Source organism: Bidens hawaiensis, unplaced genomic scaffold (genome assembly GCF_021521415.1).
Source record: "Bidens hawaiensis isolate Kalapana, Puna unplaced genomic scaffold, B.hawaiensis_p1.1 tig00001032_1, whole genome shotgun sequence".
Lineage (NCBI taxonomy): Eukaryota > Viridiplantae > Streptophyta > Magnoliopsida > Asterales > Asteraceae > Bidens > Bidens hawaiensis.
In genome coordinates this window covers 3,456,358-3,479,324 of record NW_027491060.1, presented here as the reverse complement: position 1 = coordinate 3,479,324, position 22,967 = coordinate 3,456,358, and the positions used below count along the sequence as shown (strand labels likewise).

Below are 22,967 nucleotides of genomic sequence, written 5' to 3'. Positions count from 1 at the left end.
AAATACAAAATTTAAATATTTTGAAAGCTCCAAATTACATTCCAGTCGGATTAAACATACACGAACATGAAAAATGATGTTACACTATTGGTGTTGCGTATTAACAAATTACAAAAACATTTTTGAGTCAAGTCAGCATTATTCACTAGAATATAGCTCATGTATTTTTAGGTAACCGGGAATAAGGATATAAACAAGGATAGATACGTGACGAAATGAAGATTCCTAGGAAAAGTAGATAGCTTATCTCAGCTCATTTTGTAAACGAAATCCTTGTAAATCTTGTTTTAAACAAGAAATCTTCTAAACATTAAAAGGTATTTAATTTTCTATTTTATAAATGAATATTTTAATCAATATTTCCACTACGTAATACAAACCTGGATAAATTGACAAAACCGGTATCAACTGTTGGTCATACGATTAGGCCTCTAATACCAAATGGGACCAGTAATTCCCCTTCAAGGTTTCATATACACAATTCAAGGTTTTGGGTATTAGTTTCAATCAAAAGTTTCGTTTATATTGTTAAAATTTTGTATAAATCAATTGAAGTTTTGTGTTATAAATTGAAGGTTACTAATTCAAATTTGAAGTTTCGGGTTGTTAAGATCAAGTTTTCGTCTCAAATTATGTTTTTGCCACCGCTTTTGAATATGGTGCAGCGGAAAATCATAAATAGATAACATGTAGAGTTGATTAGCTCAGTCTACAAAAGGTCCAAGGGCAATTTTGGAATGCCTACTCTTGTATAAGCCTCAAGAACTAACAAGTAAAATGCTTACTTTTGTAAAAGCCTCAAGAACACTGTCAGAAACTTTGCTTGCATCATACCAAGCATTTTTAATGGCCGATATCCCAAATCTACCTATAACCATCCTTACCTAACAAAAACATAAATCAATACTATTAAAATTCTCTATTAAATAATTCTTTGACTCAAATATTGAAGTTTGTAATGTATAATTTAGGGGTGGCATTCATTTCGGGTTGGCGATTGACGCTAAAGAACCCATACACGAAACATGTCAAAGACATCAACCCTAGCACGCACATGCTTAAACCATGTAACCCAAACAAGACCAAGGTAACCCGGTTATCTAAATATCTGTTAAACCTTAGACAAATGAATCAAGAACACCAAACACGATTTTGCATAAAACGTTTATGCGACTCTTTTCATTAATAAGAAACAAGAACAAAATACTTTCTACTCTCTCTACTCTAGCAAAAGAACACTAATTATGGGTTTATATAACACCCACAATTCTAATCCTACTCAAACTAGGAATCGCAAATAAACTAGACCTCTAATTTATTTAATAATAAGTAAAAGATAATTATGACACCAAGTTATTCAACTTGGTCCCTGAACTTTGAATCTCCACCAAACTGCCCATTGAGATCTTCCGTACCACCATTATACTTTTCATATTAATCATTCGGGTCCTTCAAGTTGGTGTTGCTCCAAGTTTGACACTCCCTCTCAATACCAACTTTCATTGTTCCTCCAAGATCCTTCACACCTTGTAAAGCTCTCACCTCTTTGAGCTTAATTCTTGGATTCAACTTCATAACCCTACCTGCGGTTTTCTTCTTCCTGGTTACAACTGTTTTAGTTTCGAGATTACCATTGTTTAAAACTGCATCACCAGATTTCAGATTGGAAACTACTTTTGCTTTCTTAACTTTATGACCAACTATTATGGTACTCAAAACAATTCTTCCATCCCCACTCGATGCATGCTCCCTCTCGAACTCAACTCCTTTATTCGTTCGTTCATTCGAATCACCCGAACTTTGCATGAACCTCATGCAAAGTCCAACGTCAATTTTGTTGGTTTGTTGGTCTTTAACGTTTTCAATTCCACCATGCCCACCCGTAACATGAGATGGAACTATATCATCGTGCACTTCATCCAACACGATTTCTTTCTCGTCTTGTTTGGTTACTGTCATTGTTACGTCTTGATCAACTGTATTTTCTTCTTCAACCACAATTTCCTCATCGTCTAGATTCAAAATAACAATAGATGATTCCATGGTTACCTTTAACTGATTCGACTCTGGCACTGCTTCCTGACTTGTCCACCAACATGAGCCTTCTTCAAACCATTCATCCACCAGGTTCGGTTTGAATTCGGTGTCAGCTGCGTATTTTCCTTGAACCTCGGCCATATTAGCCTCCACATCCCACGGTTCTTCTTCTTTAACAACAATTGCATTACCTTCCTCCTTAGGTTCTCGACAGTATTTTGCCATATGCCCTTTTTGTCCACATTTATGGTGTAACACCCCGACCGATGGCGGATTATACATCGGGGCGCCACGTATTGTTTCATTACTCGCGACACTATTTGGGTGTCAATATTTAATAAATACATTTCCTTGCGCACGCGCAGAACAAGAAATAAAGTAACATAAATCATATCATAACTCAAAATATTCAAATAACATAAACTTGTCTTGTTACATTTTAAACTAGGTCCAAAAGAAAAGAAAACATCCTATGTGTCCTCAAGCTTCCAGAAACAGCTACAGCAAACCTGAACATGTGTTAAAATAGAACGTCAACACTTGCGTGTCGGTGAGAAATCAAGTTTAATAGATATAAATAGATAACAATATCTGCGCGCATCATGTGTATAACTGGTGTTCAACAAGGGTGTAATCAGATTGTGATCAAGCCTTAGATCATAGCTCATATTTCAATCCGTGCTCCCAATTGAGCACAAAAACAAGAAAACTGTGCAAGTGTAAACAAAAGAGAAATCATAAACGATAGTTCTCCCGTGTTCATCTAATGGATCCATGAAAACTGCGGAATAGGCCGACAAGACGGTTAATGATCCACACATACAAATAAACAGCCAAGTCTACGTCCATAACACATGGGGTTTTGCGCGACAAAAGTTTATAAACAAGTTTAAGACTCAAGTTTGTACGAACACATGAACATCCCAAAACATTAAAAATAAAAAGGGATTAGGTACGAGATTACTCACCTGAAAAAGGTGTGTGGAAAGATAATGCAAGAATCAACTTTTAAATAAGCACAAGTTAACCTATAGATAAGAGGTTATTGGTTTAACGATTGGTTTTATGCCTTGAATATATGTTAGCATAGTAATATGTATCTTTAACAAATTATTATATATTATATATTACCGGAAACCTGGGCAGGACAAGGGAAAAGACGAAGGCAGAGAGAGGAGGCGGCTGAGGAACAACGGCAGAGGGCAAGGAGAAGAGAGCAGAGGAGGGTTTAAGTGTTTGTGTGTGTAGTGTTAAATAACAAGAAAATAGTATTATATATAGGGAAACCCTAGGGAACACAATCCCTAGAAAAGAGGAAAAGATCTCAACAAATCAAGCAAAAGATATTATAAAGCACAAGAAAACAAAAGCAAAAGATATCCAAAGATATGCCGGCAGCTGCAGGGGATGGGGAAAAGCTGACAGGTTACAGGTCAAAGCATGGGAGGAGTCAGATAAAACACTGTTCAAGGCATGCAAAAGAAGATTTCAAAAGATTATGTCAGTCACTTTTTCTGTCAACCAAGAGGATTGGTGCGCATGCTGCGCCGAAAGTGGCTTTTCGGACAGATGTCGGAACTGACCTAAAGAGCTCAAACAAAAGATAAGATATTTCAAAAGCAATCAGGCTAACAGGAGAAAAGACTTAAGGTTTAGCGCGAGAAGGTTCGAGCGCACGTGCGAGGGCGAAGGCAGACAGAACAACCTTAGCGCGTCGCGGGAAGAACTACCGTTCTTAGCGCGCTGCGAGAAGAACTACAATTCCTAGCGCGCCGCGGGAAGAACTACAAATCCTTAGCGCGCCGCGGGAAGAACTACCATTCTTAGCGCGTCGCGGGAAGAACTACCGTTCTTAGCGCGCTGCGAGAAGAACTACAATTCTTAGCGCGCTGCGAGAACAGTTCGCCTCGCGTATCGCAGGAACAACCGGTCTTCACGCAGGCTTCCTTGTAAAGAGTCTGGCGCGTGGAGCTGCGCAGACATCCTTAGGCGGGAAGAACCAAAGGACAAGCAAAGAGTTAGGAGAAAAAGGGGTTTCAGGCTCAAGGGTTAAGCAAAGGGGCGGGACGGCGGGAAGGAAATTATTATTATTAGCAAGTAATATAAAAATATATATATATAATTTATTAAATGTTAAATTTACAAAGATTAATAATCAACTTTTAAATCATAAAAAGAATCGGATTCGAAAACGGGTACCTGGGTCGGGTCGGATTGGGCAGTTGTCACATATGGCACCTAAACGGAAACTGTTTTGGTTGGTACCTTGATTCCTTGTCTCGGTTCTCTTCGTCCGATGAATCTTCTTCAGAGTTGTCATCTCGACCCTTTCGGTTCCATTCTCTCTTCTTGGGTCGGTCACGTTTCTCGTTCTCCCGATATTTACTCTTACCTTTCTCGCCATAACGGTTATGATTTTTACTAAACCGATGCTTCTCCTTTCTCCCGACATACAAGGCTCGCTCTCGGTTTTAATCGACACACCAGCTAACTGTTTTGCCAAAGCTTCTTGTCCAGCAAGAATGTTCTCAAACTCGGTAATACTCGGATGGGTCGCCCACCCTTGAATAGCGGTTACGAAGTTATGATACCCCGGCCTTAAACCGTGGATGAGTATCCGCTTCATACGAGCATCGCTTACCCGAGACTCTGGATCGAGTTCTCCAATCTCGCGACACAGATTCTTAACTTTGCGAAAATATTGTGCGATCGGAAGATCTCCTTGGGAAATCGTCATCAACTCACCTTCGACTAGTTGTAATCGAGCATCGTTCTTCTTCGTGAATAAGGTCTCCAACGTATCCCACGCTTGCTTTGGGTATTTGTGATCTTGAATGTGATCAAGAACATCATCATCCACCATTGTCTTGATGATAAACATCGCACGACCCGCTTTCACCTGCCACTTCCCGATACTACCGTTAATATTGTTTGCAGGTTGTCTCGCCTTGGTACCGTTCGTTACCTGCCAAAGATCTTGACCTTGAAAATACGACTTGATGCATGTCGACCATTGTTTGTAGTTGCTCTGATTCAGTTTCTTGATTCCTCCTACCATCTGTAACTCTGCCATTATTTCGGTACCTTTGATCCGATATCAAATTCTCTCTTGTCTTTGACCGGATTCTTTATTTGTTGTTCAATAAAAAAAACTAGTGGATTTTTGTCCGTTCCCTTCTGTGTTCCCGAGTCTTATTTAAAGAGGGGAGGGGAAGGAAATGAGAAGAAAATATAAAGGAATCATGTTCCAGAGATTTTTTAAGGATGGGAGGGGAGGGGAAGGGAGAGAAAATACTATAAAATATAAGTGTATAATCATCTTTCCAAATTGGAGAGATTAGGAGAGAAAATGTGTTTGTATCATTAATTGCCTATTAACTCCTACATTTTCTTTCCCTTTCTTTCCATTTTCTTTAAACTCATGAACACGAAATAAAGTGACACATTTTCCTCTGCCTCTCTTTCTTTTCTCTTTTAATTCTCTTCCTTTTCTTTTCCCTCCTTAAATATTATGGTCGAATAAATCACTATAATTCGGTTAATAATAATCGGTGTTGACTTTTTTTTTCGCTGATCGATTTTTGGTATAAAAAAACCAAATAAAAGATGGTGGCAGTAATGGGTTTTTGACTTTTTGTGCACAATTGCAATTTAATTCGTCTCTCACAAGAAGACAAAACAAAATCAAAATCTTGTTGGTTCTTCGTTCTTGATGACGAGAATAAAACCGAAAAAGATAAATATTAAAGAAAACTTTCCTTGGCTTCTTCTGGATCGAACAAACCTTACATATCGACCTTTACTCGCTTTCGGATACTGCTGATGACCCTCAATCAATATTCTAGTAGTCTCCGGTCTTCTCCTCGTAGCGATCTTGAACCGTTTCTTGCCTTCGATCGGTTTCTTGGCCTCTTATGCCTTTGATTGGAACTACTACCGTAATCAAGACTTGTCGCTGAACGGAAACACGAGCATGGATCGTTAGGCTTTGATATCACTTGTTAAACCTTAGACAAGTGAATCAAGAACAACAAACACGATTTTGCATAAAACGTTTATGCGACTCTTTTCATTAATAAGAAACAAGAACAAAATACTTTCTACTCTCTCTACTCTAACAAAAGAAAATTAATTATGGGTTTATATAACACCCACAATCCTAATCCTACTCAAACTAGGAATCACAAATAAACTAGACCTCTAATTTATTTAATAATAAGTAAAAGATAATTATGACACCAAGTTATTCAACTTGGTCCCTGAACTTTGGATATCCATCAAACCGCCCCTTGAGATCTTCCGTACCACCCTTATACTTTTCATATTAATCATTCGGGTCCTTCAAGTTGGTGTTGCTCCAAGTTTTATATTATCTAAACAAGTCAAACGGATAGGCTGGTCGTAATCATATTGTAAATGGGTTAAACAGGTTGTAAACAGTTAGGTGGGTTGTGAAAGAATTGTATTAAAGTTGTAAACGGTTGACGTGCTGAACCAATGAGTTGTGTATATGTTTTTCTAACTAACGGGTCACCGGTCACCCATTTAGTTATAGTACAACACTAACATGACCCGAAACCGTGAGCCGTGAGCCGTGAATAAACGATTATTCTAACAAGCATCAACAATGTAGTCTTCAATCTTCTTTCGTTGTAGGGTTAATAAACCTGCATCTGATCATCTTATCAAAGTCTCCATTCAAGCATTTAATTTTAAATCTTTTGTATTTGTTTCTCGTAATTTTTGTTAAATATCTTTGATTATTGTTAATCAAATTGAATGCATTTTGTGACAGCTGGATTAAATTGGAACACACGTTTATGAGTTCTCAACCAGATGGATGGTCAGCTTTTGTTGTTAGCATTAAAAGAAATAAAAAAAAATGAAAATTGTTTTATTGACCGAGTTGTATGGGATACGATTCATACGATTTCATCTGAAATTGTATATGTACAACATATATAAGCTTACTATTTTTTGAAACTCAAAAGGCAAAGGGAGGTGGAAATTCTACAAAACATGCACTTGACAGGTAACTGAACATGTATGTTCTTCGTACATTGAATAAAAACTTTCAAGATATCAAAAACATACTCTTAATCTAATATTTTAGCTGAATAGATCAACAAGGAATTAACCTAAACAAAATTAAACGGTTTGCAGTTTAGAAAAGTTAAGATTGATTAAATGATAATCAACTGAAGGAAAAAATGACAAAAATCAAACTGAGTTTGCACATGCAACTTAATATTGAAAAATTCAATGTTTCCTAAAAATTATAAAATGAATCACCGATGGCCAAGTTCAAAGGAAAACAAAAGAAGGAACCGATTATCATCAGGTTCCTCATTTCAATATTAATTACAAACCAATATGTCTCATTTTGAAAATGACATAAACTTTGAAGGAATTATTCCTAGAGTTGTTTGATCTTGTCGATATATAGGAGTGATTCTAAACCCAACAACTTTCAAACAATTTATGAGTCTGATTTCTTGATTCACGAACATAGTTATGGATATTGTGCATCATGTGACGTCACGTTACCATAGGGTCATTATACACCAAAAAACAATTTTTTTGAAAACCGGTATTTTACTTGTACCGGATTGGACTAAAAAATAAAAAATGGTACAACCGGTTGAGGCCGGTTATACCGGGAGGTTCAACCGGTTTAATAGTTTACCTTATAATTTTTTATAAATGTAACTTCAATTCAAAAATAAACCAAACCTAAATGATTCATGTAACAAAAAATAATTCAAAAGTTTAGCCATATTAAAAAAATTATACACAAGTACTCAATTTAAAAAAAAATAGTTATAAAGTTTACAAGTTTAAATGTTAATTGTTGAGTTAAAAGTAATTTTGAAAAAATATGGGCCGCAAATATCAAAAATTTCACGGGCTGAAAACCGGTTTGCCGGTAAAAACCGGTATTTTAGACAAAAACCGTCGGTACGATGTTCTAGCAAACCGGTCAAAAATACCGGCCTACTGTGCAAAATCCGGTTTAACCGATTCAACCAGCCGATTTGAACCGGTTTTTAAGACACTGCCAAAAAATATGTAGTGGATAATGTCCCTCCCAATCATTACCTCATTATTTTTTATTAAGAAAACAAAAAAAAAACACCAAATGTCCCCCATTCGGCGCTATGTTGGAAGCGCCCCCACATCCAAACACCCCAAGGCTCGGGGGGGGGGGGAGGGGGTGGAGTGTTTTCGACACTTTGGGGGCGGTTTGGCTGGGGAAAATGCACCACTACGCACGGTCTAAGAAAATTGTCACTGTTGTTCATTGAATGCATATTTATTTTCTCGATTACCTTACACTTTCCTAATCAATAAATTCAGTGTTTAACCCTAAAAGTGAAAGTTAGGCCCAGTCAAAATAAGCAATTAATTGGTCAAAATCAGTTGTTAATATGAATAAGCATCACATTAAAAGTCAAAGTTAGCTAAAATAATCAAAATCATCACTTAATTTGTCAAAACTCAAAACCAGCTTGGCAGCTCATAATCCTGACCATGGACAATATACATTATTAGAAAATTGGGCATTGCCGACTAAATTTTCGATCTTGAATAGCTTTGACCGAAAATGTTGTGACTAAAATCTCTTGGGCAATTCCATATTGCATCCGTTTTGCGGACTAATAGCAGTAGATACTTTTGTGATCAATGTGATTTCTGTTGCAAATCGGTCGCTTAAATTGCAAATGTTTTCTCTCACAAAATTTTATTGTAAATGCCTATTTTTGTAACAGTGAGATGGTTAAGTGAAGATGATTTGATAAAGTCTTTTGCACTAAACCAAATGCATACAAATATTAAGAAACCATTTGATAAATCTTATTGTAATTTGTATATATATATAGCAAGCAAACCTTACTCCGGATGTATATAAATGCATGTGTTTTGAAATTAAAAATTAACCTCCGGAGTGGCCAGGCTGCGATGGAAGAAGCTGCATTAAGGTTCCGATGAACGACAAAACGATGGAATTGTAGAAATCGAGTTGCATGGTGTGTTTAGAAGTCAATATGTACTATGTAGAGTAGTCTTCTTAAAACAACTTATATTGATGTCCCTTGAATTAATTTCTTATTTTTTATATGTAAATGGATCATTTATAGGTTTCTAAGAGAGTTAAAACCGTTATATCTTTATATATGCTTTTGATTTTTGACGACAATTTTTTTTTAAAACTTATATACATATTTAAGCATGAAGCCTTGAATATTACAAAGATGTAATTATGTTATCACTTTATACCAATATCCATTTAGTAAATAGTACGGTGTATTTATTATCTAATGATAACACCAACATTAAAATTATACTCTATAATACTTTAAAATACATAAGTTCTCAAAATGAAACACACAACAAATAAAATAAAAAAATAACATTTTAGATATTGTTAGTCTTATTTGGAAAATATGAACATTACTTGTAACACTTACAAATGGAATTTGATAATGACACAACAACTCCTTCTCGGTTAGCATGTATCCTTCCTTAATCTACAGACAGAGACTTATATATATCTTGTTAGATATATACAAGTTCTGAACATATGAGTAGCTAGCTCAAAATTCAAATCCTTTTTATTATTTTGTCAGTTGTTTCCATCTAGCAGGTCGATCGATCTCCTATTCGAACTTTTCTTTTACTGGCTATCTACCATGAGATCTTGGAGGCCACCTGCATGTCCGGTACAAGCTACAATTTACGTGATCCTGTTAGCATGGTATTGACAGGGTCACATGAGTTTTCTGATAACGGTTCTCATGACTGTAAGAAAAAAAGACTAGTTTGTCATCAGCTATTCAAGAGGTAGACCGAGGTTATATTTAGTCAACTAATGATCATTAACATCCGACACAAATAATTAATTGAATCAATACAAGATAAGATAAATAAACCTAAATTCCTAAAGAAAGCCGCAAAGAGATCATCTGTTGTTCGGCAAACTGAGTGATCTTTCCCCAAAAGAATACTCCAGATGAGAATTAACCGAAGTTGTCGGTGTATCTAGATTCGGTAAAACTGGTGCAAACCCATGGTTATGGTGGCTGAACTCCTGCATGAACCCATCATTATCAAGATCACCAAACCCACCCAAGAATCCGCCACCCGAATTGGCTCCCACCCATATCTCGTCTTCCCCTTTGATCTTTGATCCAGCCGTGGGCGAAATTCTTAATCTTTTATGGCTTTCTTTTCTTGTTTTCTTTTGGGTTGGTTTTCCTGTAAGCCTTTGAACCAATTCCCAGAAATTTGTAACGTCTGTTTTGATGATCTCGGGCGCAAATATGTGAATTATGCGGATCTTGGGCTTGATTTTGGAGATGGTTCGAGAGTCTTGGTGCATGGTGAGTGGTTTTGTGGCTGGAGAACATCTGTGTTTCTTGCTGATCAACGTGTCTTCCATAGTTGTTTTGTTTGTGGTTGTGTGTGTTTTTAGAGAGTGGTGAGAAGGTGGGGATGGTGTAAGTTGGTTTAGAAGAAGAAAAATGTATTAATAATATTGTTTTCTTTGTTGTTAAATATTTAATTAAAGAAGTGAGGGATTTGTTTAATGTAATAAAAAGACTTGAAAAGATTAAAAACTAAAACAGACTTTAAAGAAAGTGACCGGCAAACAACATCTATAAGGAACCCAAACTATGTTAAAACTTTATCATGATCCCAACAAGTATAAAACTATATACATACTTTCTTTTCGTGATCATAACTATCACTTCAAAGAGTGTTATCTACGGTCAAATCCATCGGCAATGCTTGTTATGATGGGAAGGTTGTTACGATTGGAAACAGTTGCAAGAAAATGACAATCAGGGCCGTCCCCGAGAATTTAAATACCTCGGCCGAGCCAAAATAAAAAGGCCCGTGAGATAAAACTTTTCTTGACCGATTTATTATAAGCAAAACCATTCTGAGCATATAATTATCTCATAAACCGTTGCAAATAACCTTAATTTTGACACCAAAAAACATATATATGTAATATGTATAAAAAAATTGTGCCCCGAAACTATGATTAGTGCCCCGGTCGATGATGCGGCCCGCACACCCTCCGAGCCTCCCTTGATGACAATATACTTAATCTTACTTGAAACAATTACCTATGGCAGTTACCGAGAGATCACTAATGCCAACTTTAGTCGTCTCACGCCTTTCTTGTTCACCCAAGAGAGCGCTCTGATACCAATTATTTGTGAACAATTGGATTTATACTCAAAAGAAACTTTATTAATCTTGAAAAGGTTTTCTGGTTACAAACTCAAAATAAACGAACAGACTTATAACCCTATGAAACATAAACTACAAGAACTAGGAAACTAATTTAAAACAAGAGGTACGTAAACATACAACTAAAGAAAAATAATAGATAGATATGAATATATGATCTCTTTTTCATGTTTCTTTTGAGATTGACCTAGCCACCTCTCAATCTATATTTAAATGAGTCAGGATTATATTTATCTAAACTAATCTGTAGTAAGAAATTTGTCACTATCGAGCATTTTAAACATATATACTTTCTACATTAGCTTACAACTCCATACCCAATAAAGACAGTTTCTAACCTTAGTACTAAAAGTTAGACCCAGTCAAACTTAACACTTAATTTGGTCAAAAATCAGTTCAGTATATATGAATAGGGATGTGTTATTCATACACCCTTTGTAGTGTGTTAAAAGGGTGTATGAATATTAAAATAGGGTGTGTGTATAACCATTGCCTATGAATATAACAGTAAAAGTCAAAGTTAGATAAAAACTCAAAATCTTGATCACTTACTTTGTCAAATCATCACTTGGTCAAAATTAGCTTGCAATAGTGAATAATAGTCATACTAGGAGACATTCAAATAAAGTATAAACATACCTTAACTTTAATAGTCAAGATGATGTCATTTTAGGGCTAGATTGAACCAATGCAGCTAATCGCTATGTCGGTTCATCACAACTATCACAACTGAACACAATGCATGAATAGGTATGATGTTCAATGACGGTAGATTCGATCATTTTGCAATTTAACTTACTGTTTGATTTGTTCATCGTGATCTTTAATATTAACGTCTGTGCAATAATAATGTTAGATATTAATCTTCACTTGTAAAATTTAGAGTAAGATATGTCAGTGTGAAACTATATTTAGAATATTGTTTAATATTTATGTAATTAGAAGGGTCAAAGGTGTAAACATCAAACTTGATATGATAAAGATGATGTCGTTTTAGGGCTTAGATTGAACTGATGCGTGTAATCAATTCGTCGCTTCATCACTACCAAATACAATGCATAAATAGATATAATGTTCGTTTGTAGTAAATTCGATCCATTTGCAATTCAATTGATTGTGTGATTTGTTCATCTTGATTAATGTTTTTGCAACAAATTTTGCCATGTCTACATATGAAAACACATTTTAAAAAAAAATAATAAAAAAAACAAAAAAAAAACATGGACAATATGTCAATAAATAATTACTAGAAAACTGAGTATTGTCGACTATTTTTTCTGTCGTAAATAGTTGTGACTGAAAATGTTGTGACAAAAATCTCTGTGGGTAATTCCATACTGTGTCGTTTTGAGGACAGATAGAAGTAGCCACATTTGAGACCAATGTGATTTCCTTCGCAAATCAGTTGCTAAAGTTGATCATAAATGTTTATTTTTTTAAATAGTAAGATTTTGCATTCCTGGTATTGCTAATGCCTCGCCAAAAACCATATGTGATATATATACGTGTAAATGATGCATTAAGTGTATATGATTTGATGATCAAGCCTTGTGTCTAAATCAGATGCATACCGATTAAGAAATCATTTGACTAATCGTATTGTAAATATAAATAGGATGACCTATTTGAGATTTTAAGCAAGCAAACATTGACGAAATTCAGATATACAAAAACGCATGTGCTTTGAGATTGAATTTTAACCTCGTGAGTGGCGATGCTACGATGGAAGTAGATGCATTAAGAGAACCGATCGAGTTATGAGGCGTGTTCATGAGGCGTGATAGCACCCATGAAAGATAGTCTTTATATGCTTTTGTTAAACAAAATAAAACTTTAAACCTATATTTATAATTACCATGAAAAACTCTAATCTATCACAAAAGTTTGTCCGCATACCCATGGAAATTTCTATCGGTACAAATTTTGCTGCATGTTCAAGTTGTCGGTCAATGATTTTACCGCATACGCTGAGTTAGTCGATCATATCGATCAATCTTCAGGTTAAGGTTGATTTTAAAGATAAAAGTTAACTTATTATCTCTAATTCTACATACCAATATTCATTTAGTAGCTAGTATTTAAGGATAGCACCAACATTATAGTTATACATTTGAATATTTATTTTCAACAAATAAACTCTCAAAATTAATGAAGAAAGAAAAAAAAAACGGGAATAACATTTTAGATAGTGTTTCTAGGTCTTATGCAGAAAATATACATTTCTATATATAGCTCATTACTTGTACGACTTACAAACTTGATAATGACAAAACAACTCCTTCAAAGATAAATATCCACAAAACAAATACCTTCTCAGGTAGCATGTATCCTTCACATATAGTGACTTTATACAAATCTTGTTCGAAACAAGACCTGAAACCTATAAATGGCTGGCTACATGATCTCTTGAAGGTCATCTGTCTAGTACAAAATGTAATTTATTGATTCTATTGGGTAGTATGTTATTGACAGGGTCCATAAGCTTGCCGCTATCGATTCTCATGATTAAAAAGGAAAAGATTTGTTTACCATCAGCTGAATCAAGAGATAGACATGAATCAAGACTGGATACGATAAATAAACCTGAATTCCAAAACAAAAATGTAAAGAAATCATCGGTTGGTCGGCAAATTAGGTGGTGATGCCCCAAAAGTAAACCCTAAATGAGAATCAACCAAAGTGGCCGATGTATCAAGATTCGATAAAACTGGTGCAAACGCATGGTTATGATGGCTAAACTCTTGCATGAACCCATCATTATCAAGATCACCAAACCCACCCAAGAACCCGCCACCTGAATTCGCTCCAACCCATATCTCGTCTTCCCCTTTGATCTTTGATCCAGCCGTGGGCGAAAATGTTAATCTTTTATGGGTTTCTTTTCTTGTTTTCTTTTGGGTTGGTTTTCCTGTGAGACTTTGAACAAGTTCCCGGAAATTTGCAACGTCTGTTTTGATGATCTCGGGCGCAAATATGTGAATTATGCGGATTTTGGGCTTGATTTTCGAGATGGTTCGAGAGTCTTGGTTCATGGTGAAGAGTGGCTTTGTGGCTGGAGAACATCTGTGTTTCTTGCTGATCATCTTGTCTTCCATAGAACACATTAGGTGTGTGTTTTTAGGGAGTGGTAGGAAAGTGGAGATGGTGTAAGTTGCTGTGAAGAAGAAAGTTGGAAGACTATGAATAGTTTATAGGGTTTTCTTACTTCAAATATTATTTAATGAAGTGAAAGTGATGGATTTGTTTAATGTATCGTGACTTTATGAGACGATTGAAAAGATCTTAAAAGGAAAAAAGAAACCATAAAGAGAGTGACCCGCAAACAACATCCACAACGACATCAAACTACGTAAAACTATACCAAGTAAATATACCATCCATATCTCTATCTCAAAAGACGGTTTTCAATGATACATTAGTTATCTCTACTATATATAAAGCATGAGTTAGGGACCTTTTAAATTTTAAGAGTAACCTAACTTGTTGTTAATTGTACAACATGCTATGCATAGATTTAATAAATTTTAAGGGTAATGTTGTCTTTATAGCATAACATGTAGGTTACTTTAGTTTCTTACATAATAGTTTCAATTTTAGTCCTCTAACTTTAATAAAATTATGTTAATTTATAGAATAGTTACAAATCTATCCCTTATTTAAAATAAACTAACACCACGACTTTTAAACGTTCATAACTTTTTCACATGTTAATATTTTTTTAAGAAAATTATTCTATAAAAACGAACATTTTATTCTCTTTAATTTGAGTATGATATTGCTAGAGTTTATTAATTTAAAAAAATAACATTTGCGTGATTGCCGGTTTGTAACGACAATGAGTTAGGTCGAGCGGTTCGAATCATGGGTCAAAATGAATTAGAGTCGGAACATGTCAATACAAAAGTTGGTTAATTTGGTTTGGGTCAGGATGTTCATGTCGAAAGGGGTCATGTCAAAAGGGTATCGGGTCGAAACGGGTTTCGAGTTAAAACGATTTCTGGTCCTGATGGGTTTCGGGTCAAAACGGGTTGGTTTGAAAATCGATTCATTTGAGATTGTTGTCATTTTAGGCATCAGTTCCGTGATGACATTGTTTACACGTACCATACACGATAAACACGTGTCCAACACACGTAACGAGCATTACCCAACCTTGGTAAGCGCCCAACACCGCGTAACGCACAAGTAATCAACGTGAGTTACACAATGATGTCGGTTAAACATGTTTAATGTATGTAACAAGCATTCATTCAGGTGCCGGTTATGCGTGTTCAACTGTCAGTTACACACGTACTGGATTTGCACGTGTTACGCGTCCAATTTCGAGTTACGAACGCACCGTCATCGGGTTTGCACACGTACTCCGCTGCATAACGCGGGCACCTGGCTAGTATATAAAAATACATGCATTAAATATAGCATACAAAAATAAATAGTGCTAGTGTGCTACTAATATTTTAAAACTACAAAAATAGAAATCTACCACTAGCTAGTAAATATGTCATGAAAGAGTAACAATAAGTACAGATACAACATTATAAAACAACATACAAGTTGAATTAATGGAAGACAATTGCAAGTGATAGATACATCATAAGATAATATACAGATATAATATAGAGTCTAGCTAAAGTGTTTGCTTCTCTAAAGGTCTTTAACTGTAATCCTACATTTCCAACTTTAATCCTATATTTCCACTAACTTCTGTTATTGACCATCATTTTGTAAACCTTAAATATATATATATATGGACATTCTTTATTTTAACGGTCACAATTTGTAGATTCATTATTCATACTACTAAAAAAGTAGGTATTAGCAACCAACTTCCGGTCGCTAAACAGTCGCAATTTCTCTATAACGACCATTTTGCGACCAGAAATGTGATGGGAAAAATACACATATAACGTCGTGTCTCCTAAAGCACCGCCACATTCTTTGATCTTGAGGGAAAGAGAACAAAGACAACAATAACATGAGATATGTCTGATCAAACACAACCATTGTTCCTCTCCTAAGTGAAGACAAAAGTCCGGTGGGCCCATACCACCTGAAAAAGGAGTTTTCCGACCGAAAACATTTTCTCCAGCGACTACCATCCAGTGTTCCAGCGACCTTAATAATTGAGGATTTTACTTAAAAGAAGGTTCCTAAGTGTCAGATCTAAGGTTTCAAAGACGTTTAGGATGAAAATGTAAAGTTTTCCGACGAAAAAAAATTCTAGCCGAAAATAATTTTGCGGCGACCAGAGACTAATGGAGTTATGCTTCCGTTAGTCGTGGATTGTTGGAAACAAACATGTTAAAAAGTGAGACTATCACTACCCATTTCTTTAGTTGAAACCGATACCGATGCAGCAACCATAAGATAATAATTAAAATTATTTAAAACCAATATTACTTTTTAATTTGTAGTATATCTGGAATCAACAAACACTACGTGTAACCTGCAAACCTCACTGATCAAAAGTTTACAATATTTGTGACCAACAAATGTCAAAAATGAACAGTCAATGAAGACAAGAAAGCATGCAATCATCAACCACATGTGACCTGGCATATTAATCCTCCATCCTTTCATGTCTTTAACATAATTAGCTTACTCTTAATTTTAGAATCTCCTAGAAGATCACTTCAATGTAACAACAACATCTTTAACAAACTCAAAAGACACAGAACATAAAAGATGATAACAAACATAAACCAATATAATAAACAAAAGATGAATCAAGAACATGCATGTCACTTCATTTCAGAGTTAAACCAGTTCCTCTCATTTTCTGATCCACCAATTTGTCTATCTTCTCTTTCATCTCTTCACTAAAGTAGTTCTTCCAATCTCCATCTTTAGCTTTCCTGAAATAAACACTGTTATCAACAGCAATACTATCAGTCAAATAATGCTTTCCACTTTGGTTCACTTTTAGGTTTCTCAGGTTCTCAAAACTACACAGCTTCACAATGTTTTCAACCACTCCTGCTTCAACTTCCTCAATCGAAAACGGATACCCGATGAACTCAGCAAGTTTCTTCACATTGCATGTAGGGTTTCTTTTCATATCTTCATATTTCAAGAAAAGTATTGTGTCTGGTCTTTCTGTGTAAGCTTTCAAGTATCCCAAAATATGATCCCAATATGGTCCATAATATGAAATACCCTTAGCAAACTCATCAACTGCCTCTTCAAACGGCGCGTCTTCCATGGGCAACTTTACCATTTCACGCATGTAATGGTAGTATGAAACGATGACATCTTTTATGTTACGGTATATGTAAACAATCTTGCAGTTTGAATCGCGGTATGATTCGGGTAATGAGGTGTAAGGAAGGTGTGTGGCCACTAGTGGGACAATGGCATTGTCTTGGATTTGATCACGGTGCTTCTCTAGGAAAGGGATGCAGTCATGGGGTAATTTAGTCAACAAAGGACCAGAGGATTCGTCGAATGTGGTTCGGGTTGAGATGGTGAAAGCCAAGGCCTTTAGCCAAGTTGTTCCGGTTTTGGGAAAACTGCAGATTAAGACATCACTTGGCCGAGCCTTCATGAACCGTTGTTGAGCCGTAATGGCTCCTTCGTGGTACTCGCGGACGTTCCAAAAGCCTTGATAGTAGTACATGATCAATCTGCCTTTTGACCAGCTACATTTATATCTGGGGAGTGTTCTAAAGAATTCTTTCATGGTGATTTAAGAAGTTCTTGCTAGTTTGGTGTGGATGGTGTGCTTGCTGATGACTTATTTTATAGAGCAAAGTTATAATATTTATATTGGATACAGGAATCTAGAAACATATTTCTATTTTTCTTTAAAATGCAATTTCCACCACAAAATCGAGTAAACCTTGCACTTGTAACGATTTGAACCCATCACCTTAAAAACTATATAGTTTTAATTAAAAAATGTTATATTCTTTTATCCTTATTGTACAGCCTTTGTTATAAAAGCGGCCCGAGCGTTTGGTTATAAAAGCCAGGGCAAGGGCTTTCTGCATAACCAAAAGCCACATCTCTTATACCCACTCGACCGACCCAGTTTACCAGCTATAACTATCATAATACCTACATCACTTAGCCTGTTTTATATATCACCTACCAAACATGACCACATGCACATGAAGTCAAGTCTCAAGGCCCCGAAGCGTTTTCCAAATCGACACACACACATGAGGCGCACTATTTAAAGCCAAGAGTGATTTACAAATGAAATGAAAAATGAACCAAATTGCTATACCACTAGATTCCTATTCCTAAAACATCTAAACTAGTTTACTTGCTACGTAAACTTCACTAAAGCTAAGTTGCCAACCTATAAAACTCGGTAAAGTCTAGCCGAAACATAAGGAACTTCAAATCAACATGTTTAGGCAATTGAGTTATGAACCCCTTTAAAACAGAGGAGTATTCTTTTGAAACCGCGTCTAAATCTTGTCCCACAATATTAAGAAACTCGGTTGCGCGTTGCGTTACAGCCTTTCTTCCGTCTTTAAGCCAAGAGTCAGTTTCCAAGTCTTTGCTTTTAGAAGTCTTGGTTTTTTTGGTCTCACTTGTAGTAGTATTTCTGAACATTATAAATAAATAGTGTTTTTAATATGATTACAAAATCTATACTATTTCAGTAAATCAGTAATACTTATGTTTGGAAAATAAAACGATTTACGAGGTTTTATGCATTTGTAGTACCCATTCAGTGACTTTCTACATCCCATTTGACATTTTGACCTTTTTCATATTAGGCCATTTTTTAATTTTATTTTGATCCGTTAAAAAGAAACATAACTCAGGTCGTTCATAAGTAAACAAACTGGTCAAAATTCCCATCTAGTGTGCACGAAACCAAAAAAAACCCGAACCGAAACAAAAACAAACTAAGTATTCGGTTCAGTTTCAGTTCTGCATGTATTCAAAACAGAAAAAACCCAACTAATGAAACCGAATTTATAGATTATCATTTTTTATTTTGACTTTTAAGTACTTCATTGAGAATTTAAGAAATAGTTTTACCTAAATGTTTTAGCCCAAACTATAATAATTAATCAATTATTAACTAACAAAAGGATTTAAGCCCGAATTTTTTAGACCTACTTTCATTATTTTGGGCCAAATATTTTGTCGAACCAAAAGTTTCAAGCCCAAAGGATAAAATCAATAAACCAAAATTGAGCACTGTTCAAAACCTCAAAAGGCGAATTTTTCGGTTTTGCATGTAATTAAAACCGAGACAAAAACTAATTAAACCGAGTTAATGGATTTTCATTTATAATTTTGACTTTTAAATATTTTATAATAATTTAAAATATACTGTTAACCAAATACTTTAGCCCAAATATAAAATAATCAATTAATAATTAACTAACAAAAAGAATTAATCTCAAATTTCAAGCTCAAATGATAAAGCGAAAAAAACAAAACCGAGGGCTTTCAGAAAAACAACGAATTTTCGGATTTGGATCCGTAATCCGTTTAAACCCAAAACCGACCCATGCACACCACTACCTTAAACAATGATATTGAAAAAGTACAAATACCTTGTTCTGAATTCATAAAGCCGATCCGCAACACTGGTAAACTGCGATATAACATCAAACAACTTTAACAAGTTCTTGTAAAGATTTTCGGAATTTTCTCCAAGAAGCGACTTCTCAATAATTGTCGCAAGATATTTCTCATGAGCAGCAATAAGATCGTCAAGATCTTTAACCGCCTCCATTTCGTCACAAAATGTAGACCACGTCACCTCCAACACTTCAAACATTACATACGACTGCAAATTCATAACAAAATTGTTCATTTCATCCCAAATAACATGACATTTTCTTGATGTCAAAATTATCTGCGAACCCACCGCCTTTGGAAACTTGGTGAAAACATGGGAACCGATTACATTCGGTTTCATGGTCTTCCAAGCACCAAGAATAGAATATTCTACCCTTCTAATCTTCCACAAAAAACTAAAGATTTTCAAATAACTGCTCATTATGGACTCTGTAAATACAGTATTTAGGGGAACTTGAACTGCATAATCCAAACGGAACACATCCCACCCTGTGTCATTACCCCTGTGTGGCATCATCTTAACCTTTAATCTATCTAGAACATCACGATCATCATATTGTGCACCGGATGACAGAATGGCCTTTTCTAGTAATCCAGATAGATGAATTTTGCTTATTGTTTTAGCCGGCTCCGAGAGTACGGGCCCCACAATTTCCATAAGATATTGGACAAAATCACCTTGCCCTAATAATATATAACGTTTAATCGCTAGACAGTGATCCTTAAACTTATAGCGAGTGAAAATAGTGTGCATTAAATGCTTATCTATTCTCTTTTCAGCTTCGGCAACCAATGATTCGAGTGCATTAGCTTCACCATGATTTGTTAAATCAGTCGTACTATGATCCGAACAACAAACTTTAAGAAAATTAATCGACTTGCCTGTTCTTAATATACGATTAGCAAGCGATTTCGGTATAAAAGATGGAAGCATACGATAATTAATCCGATAACCGTCTCTCCATAGATACTCACGTTCAACAGACTGTTCAGATATAAAGAACTCCGAGTGTAGATCTTGAAGATCACCTTCTATAACCCAACGCCTCACCATTTCATACACGGGAGACGAAACCTTAAAAAGCAACCGTTTCATTAAATCATGAGACAGACGGTCTCCATGTTGTGCATGCAAATGAATCGTTCCAGCTATTTCCCCACCCTTGAGATTCTTACAACTGTCCACAATAACCGCCATTCGTCTCATCTTAACCGTCGGTTCAACCAACCAGACCGCAAGTCTCCTCAGAGACAAATACCCCTTCGAGCTCACACTCTCTGAACCAAATCCCAATAACGGGATCGGGTTCAGAGACTGTGATCGAAGAACTTTTAACAACTTATGGTACTCCACAAGCTCATCTTGCAAAGCCACACGAAATGATTTAGCAACTAATCCCGACATATTATCGCAAACATGTCGATCCACCTTTCGAAACAACCATCCAAGCTCACAGAGCTTATGTACCATAATTCTACTACCTCTCGGGACCTTAATAGATTTCAATAAAACAAACGAATCGATATTATCATCAAACTTCACATACCTCCCATCAATTCCTTGACAAACAGACAACACATCACTCACTAATTCATTCTCCGACACGTCATTCTCCTCTAACACTAACCTAGCAAAACCCCCAAAATCAACATTGTTCGTATCATTAGGGTTTCTAACTATATTCAAAATCCCACCATTTTTCAACCTGTTTGAACTAAACCAATCTCTAATTTCAGGTCCAATTGACGGCAATTTAGGGTTTGTAATCCGATCGTCGGAGATAATTTTGAGCAAATAAAGAACGGCCTGCTTATTAATAACGCTACCGGGTCCGGATTTAGAAGCGAATCTGGAGTAAAGATCTGTGAAAGTTAAGGCGTCGGATAACTTGTCTTGTTTGGCTAAACGGGTTTTGATGGAGTTGGCAATGGTGGGTTCGTCGGCGAGTGTTGATGGTGTCATTCGGCTGGATAATATGCGAATGGCGTAGTTGATATCTTCGGGGTTAGGGTTTGTGTTGGGTTGTAAATGGTGGAGGAGTTGCCGGACTAGATCTCCGACGCGGTGGTCGGATTCCATTGGCGACTGCGGTGGTCGGAGAGAGGGGGAATTTGTTTGGGTTGTACACTTGTACTTCAACAAAAAAGAACCCGATTCGAACCGGTTTGGTTAAATCTTAACAGTAGTGTTAAAAAATGTTATGTAATTCTGTACTTTGAAACCAGTTTGAACCCGGTAAAAAGAACCGGCGTCTATTAAAACCTTGTTTCAAATCTGATCATTTCTCTGGGTGAACATGAACCGGTTTCATTAAACGGAATTGAATTTCTGTGTGTGTAGAAAGAAGCATTAACTACCAACTTCGACCAGTTTGACTCGTCTTGCTTCTAGTTGGAGGCATGCACCTTCTATACATTTTAGAAGATACTCGGCCCGAGTCTACTTAAGGTGCAACAACTTTGTCTCATTCTAAAGGTTTAGATGCGCGGTTTACTAAATATTTGACTCCATAGGTAATTTTGTAAATTGTGGTTTAAGAAAAATGTGGGATCTGATATAAATAATCTATTAAACATACAAATAATGTAGTGTAATTATAGTTTTCAACTAGTGTAATTATTTTATAAAAAATAATATAGTGTGATAATAATTATTCTGGTATTAGTTATTTATATTGTTTTACAATAAAATTTATTTGTATAAGACCGTCCGTAATGGAACGTTTTGGTCGGCGTTGTGGAGGATAACGCGGGGGGTTACACCCCCCCCCCCCCTCCGCGTTTTGTATTTTTTTTGTTGCGTTTTACTTACAACGCTACAATTTGCACAACTTTCAAAGATAGAACCGTTGCATTCAATCGTTGGAGAATAAAAAAAATTTGTTTCCTATATATTAAACCATTTCATCCTCAATCAAAACTCATCAAATTTATAATAATTCTCTTTCAACTCTATAATTTCTCACAAAATTCACTATATAAATGGATTCTCCATCTATATATAAACAGTTACTTGGGCCCGACCAAGAAGCCGAGGACGTGGCGGAGAAACAGGCGGTTACAAGTGCGATTATGCTCGCGACAAAGTATACGAGTTCCGTTACGAGTGCGATTAGCTC

The 22,967-nt window shown here is 35.8% G+C and overlaps 4 protein-coding genes and 1 pseudogene across 4 annotated transcripts; all 5 read right to left on the bottom strand.

The window, feature by feature from the left end:
- Window positions 1-4,262: 4,262 nt before the first annotated feature.
- Window positions 4,263-5,110, bottom strand: LOC143556139 (uncharacterized). The gene is made up of 2 exons (XM_077045552.1): window positions 4,492-5,110; window positions 4,263-4,429 (listed from the first exon to the last, which is right to left on the bottom strand). The coding sequence occupies exons 1-2, from the start codon at window positions 5,108-5,110 to the stop codon at window positions 4,263-4,265; spliced, it is 786 nt and encodes a 261-aa protein (XP_076901667.1).
- A 4,871-nt stretch (window positions 5,111-9,981) lies between these two features.
- On the bottom strand, window positions 9,982-10,731 carry LOC143553699 (VQ motif-containing protein 17-like). The gene has a single exon (XM_077043636.1). The coding sequence runs from the start codon at window positions 10,475-10,477 to the stop codon at window positions 9,998-10,000; it is 480 nt and encodes a 159-aa protein (XP_076899751.1). The 5' UTR covers window positions 10,478-10,731; the 3' UTR covers window positions 9,982-9,997.
- Window positions 10,732-13,910: 3,179 nt separating this feature from the next.
- On the bottom strand, window positions 13,911-14,393 carry LOC143556132 (VQ motif-containing protein 17-like). Its single transcript, XM_077045548.1, has one exon. It carries the CDS (start codon window positions 14,391-14,393, stop codon window positions 13,911-13,913), a length of 483 nt encoding a protein of 160 aa, XP_076901663.1.
- Window positions 14,394-16,967: 2,574 nt separating this feature from the next.
- On the bottom strand, window positions 16,968-18,153 carry LOC143553689 (flavonol sulfotransferase-like pseudogene; annotated as a pseudogene).
- Window positions 18,154-18,392: 239 nt separating this feature from the next.
- LOC143555237 (gamma-tubulin complex component 3-like) lies at window positions 18,393-22,268 on the bottom strand. Its single transcript, XM_077044827.1, has 2 exons — window positions 19,821-22,268; window positions 18,393-18,853 (listed from the first exon to the last, which is right to left on the bottom strand). Exons 1-2 carry the CDS (start codon window positions 21,926-21,928, stop codon window positions 18,589-18,591), a joined length of 2,373 nt encoding a protein of 790 aa, XP_076900942.1. The 5' UTR covers window positions 21,929-22,268; the 3' UTR covers window positions 18,393-18,588.
- Between the last annotated feature and the right edge of the window lie 699 nt (window positions 22,269-22,967).

Bases quoted from the DNA above. Each gene is read 5' to 3' on its own strand.
- LOC143556139 (XM_077045552.1), bottom strand. From the start codon at position 5,110: ATGGCAGAGTTACAGATGGTAGGAGGAATCAAGAAACTGAATCAGAGC. The intron at 4,430-4,491 runs GTATGTCGGGAG...ATGGCGAGAAAG, and splicing joins TAAAACCGAGAGCGAGCCTT to GTAAGAGTAAATATCGGGAG.
- LOC143553699 (XM_077043636.1), bottom strand. From the start codon at position 10,477: ATGGAAGACACGTTGATCAGCAAGAAACACAGATGTTCTCCAGCCACA.
- LOC143556132 (XM_077045548.1), bottom strand. From the start codon at position 14,393: ATGGAAGACAAGATGATCAGCAAGAAACACAGATGTTCTCCAGCCACA.
- LOC143555237 (XM_077044827.1), bottom strand. From the start codon at position 21,928: ATGGAATCCGACCACCGCGTCGGAGATCTAGTCCGGCAACTCCTCCAC. The intron at 18,854-19,820 runs GTATTTGTACTT...TATAATGTTCAG, and splicing joins CTTTATGAATTCAGAACAAG to AAATACTACTACAAGTGAGA.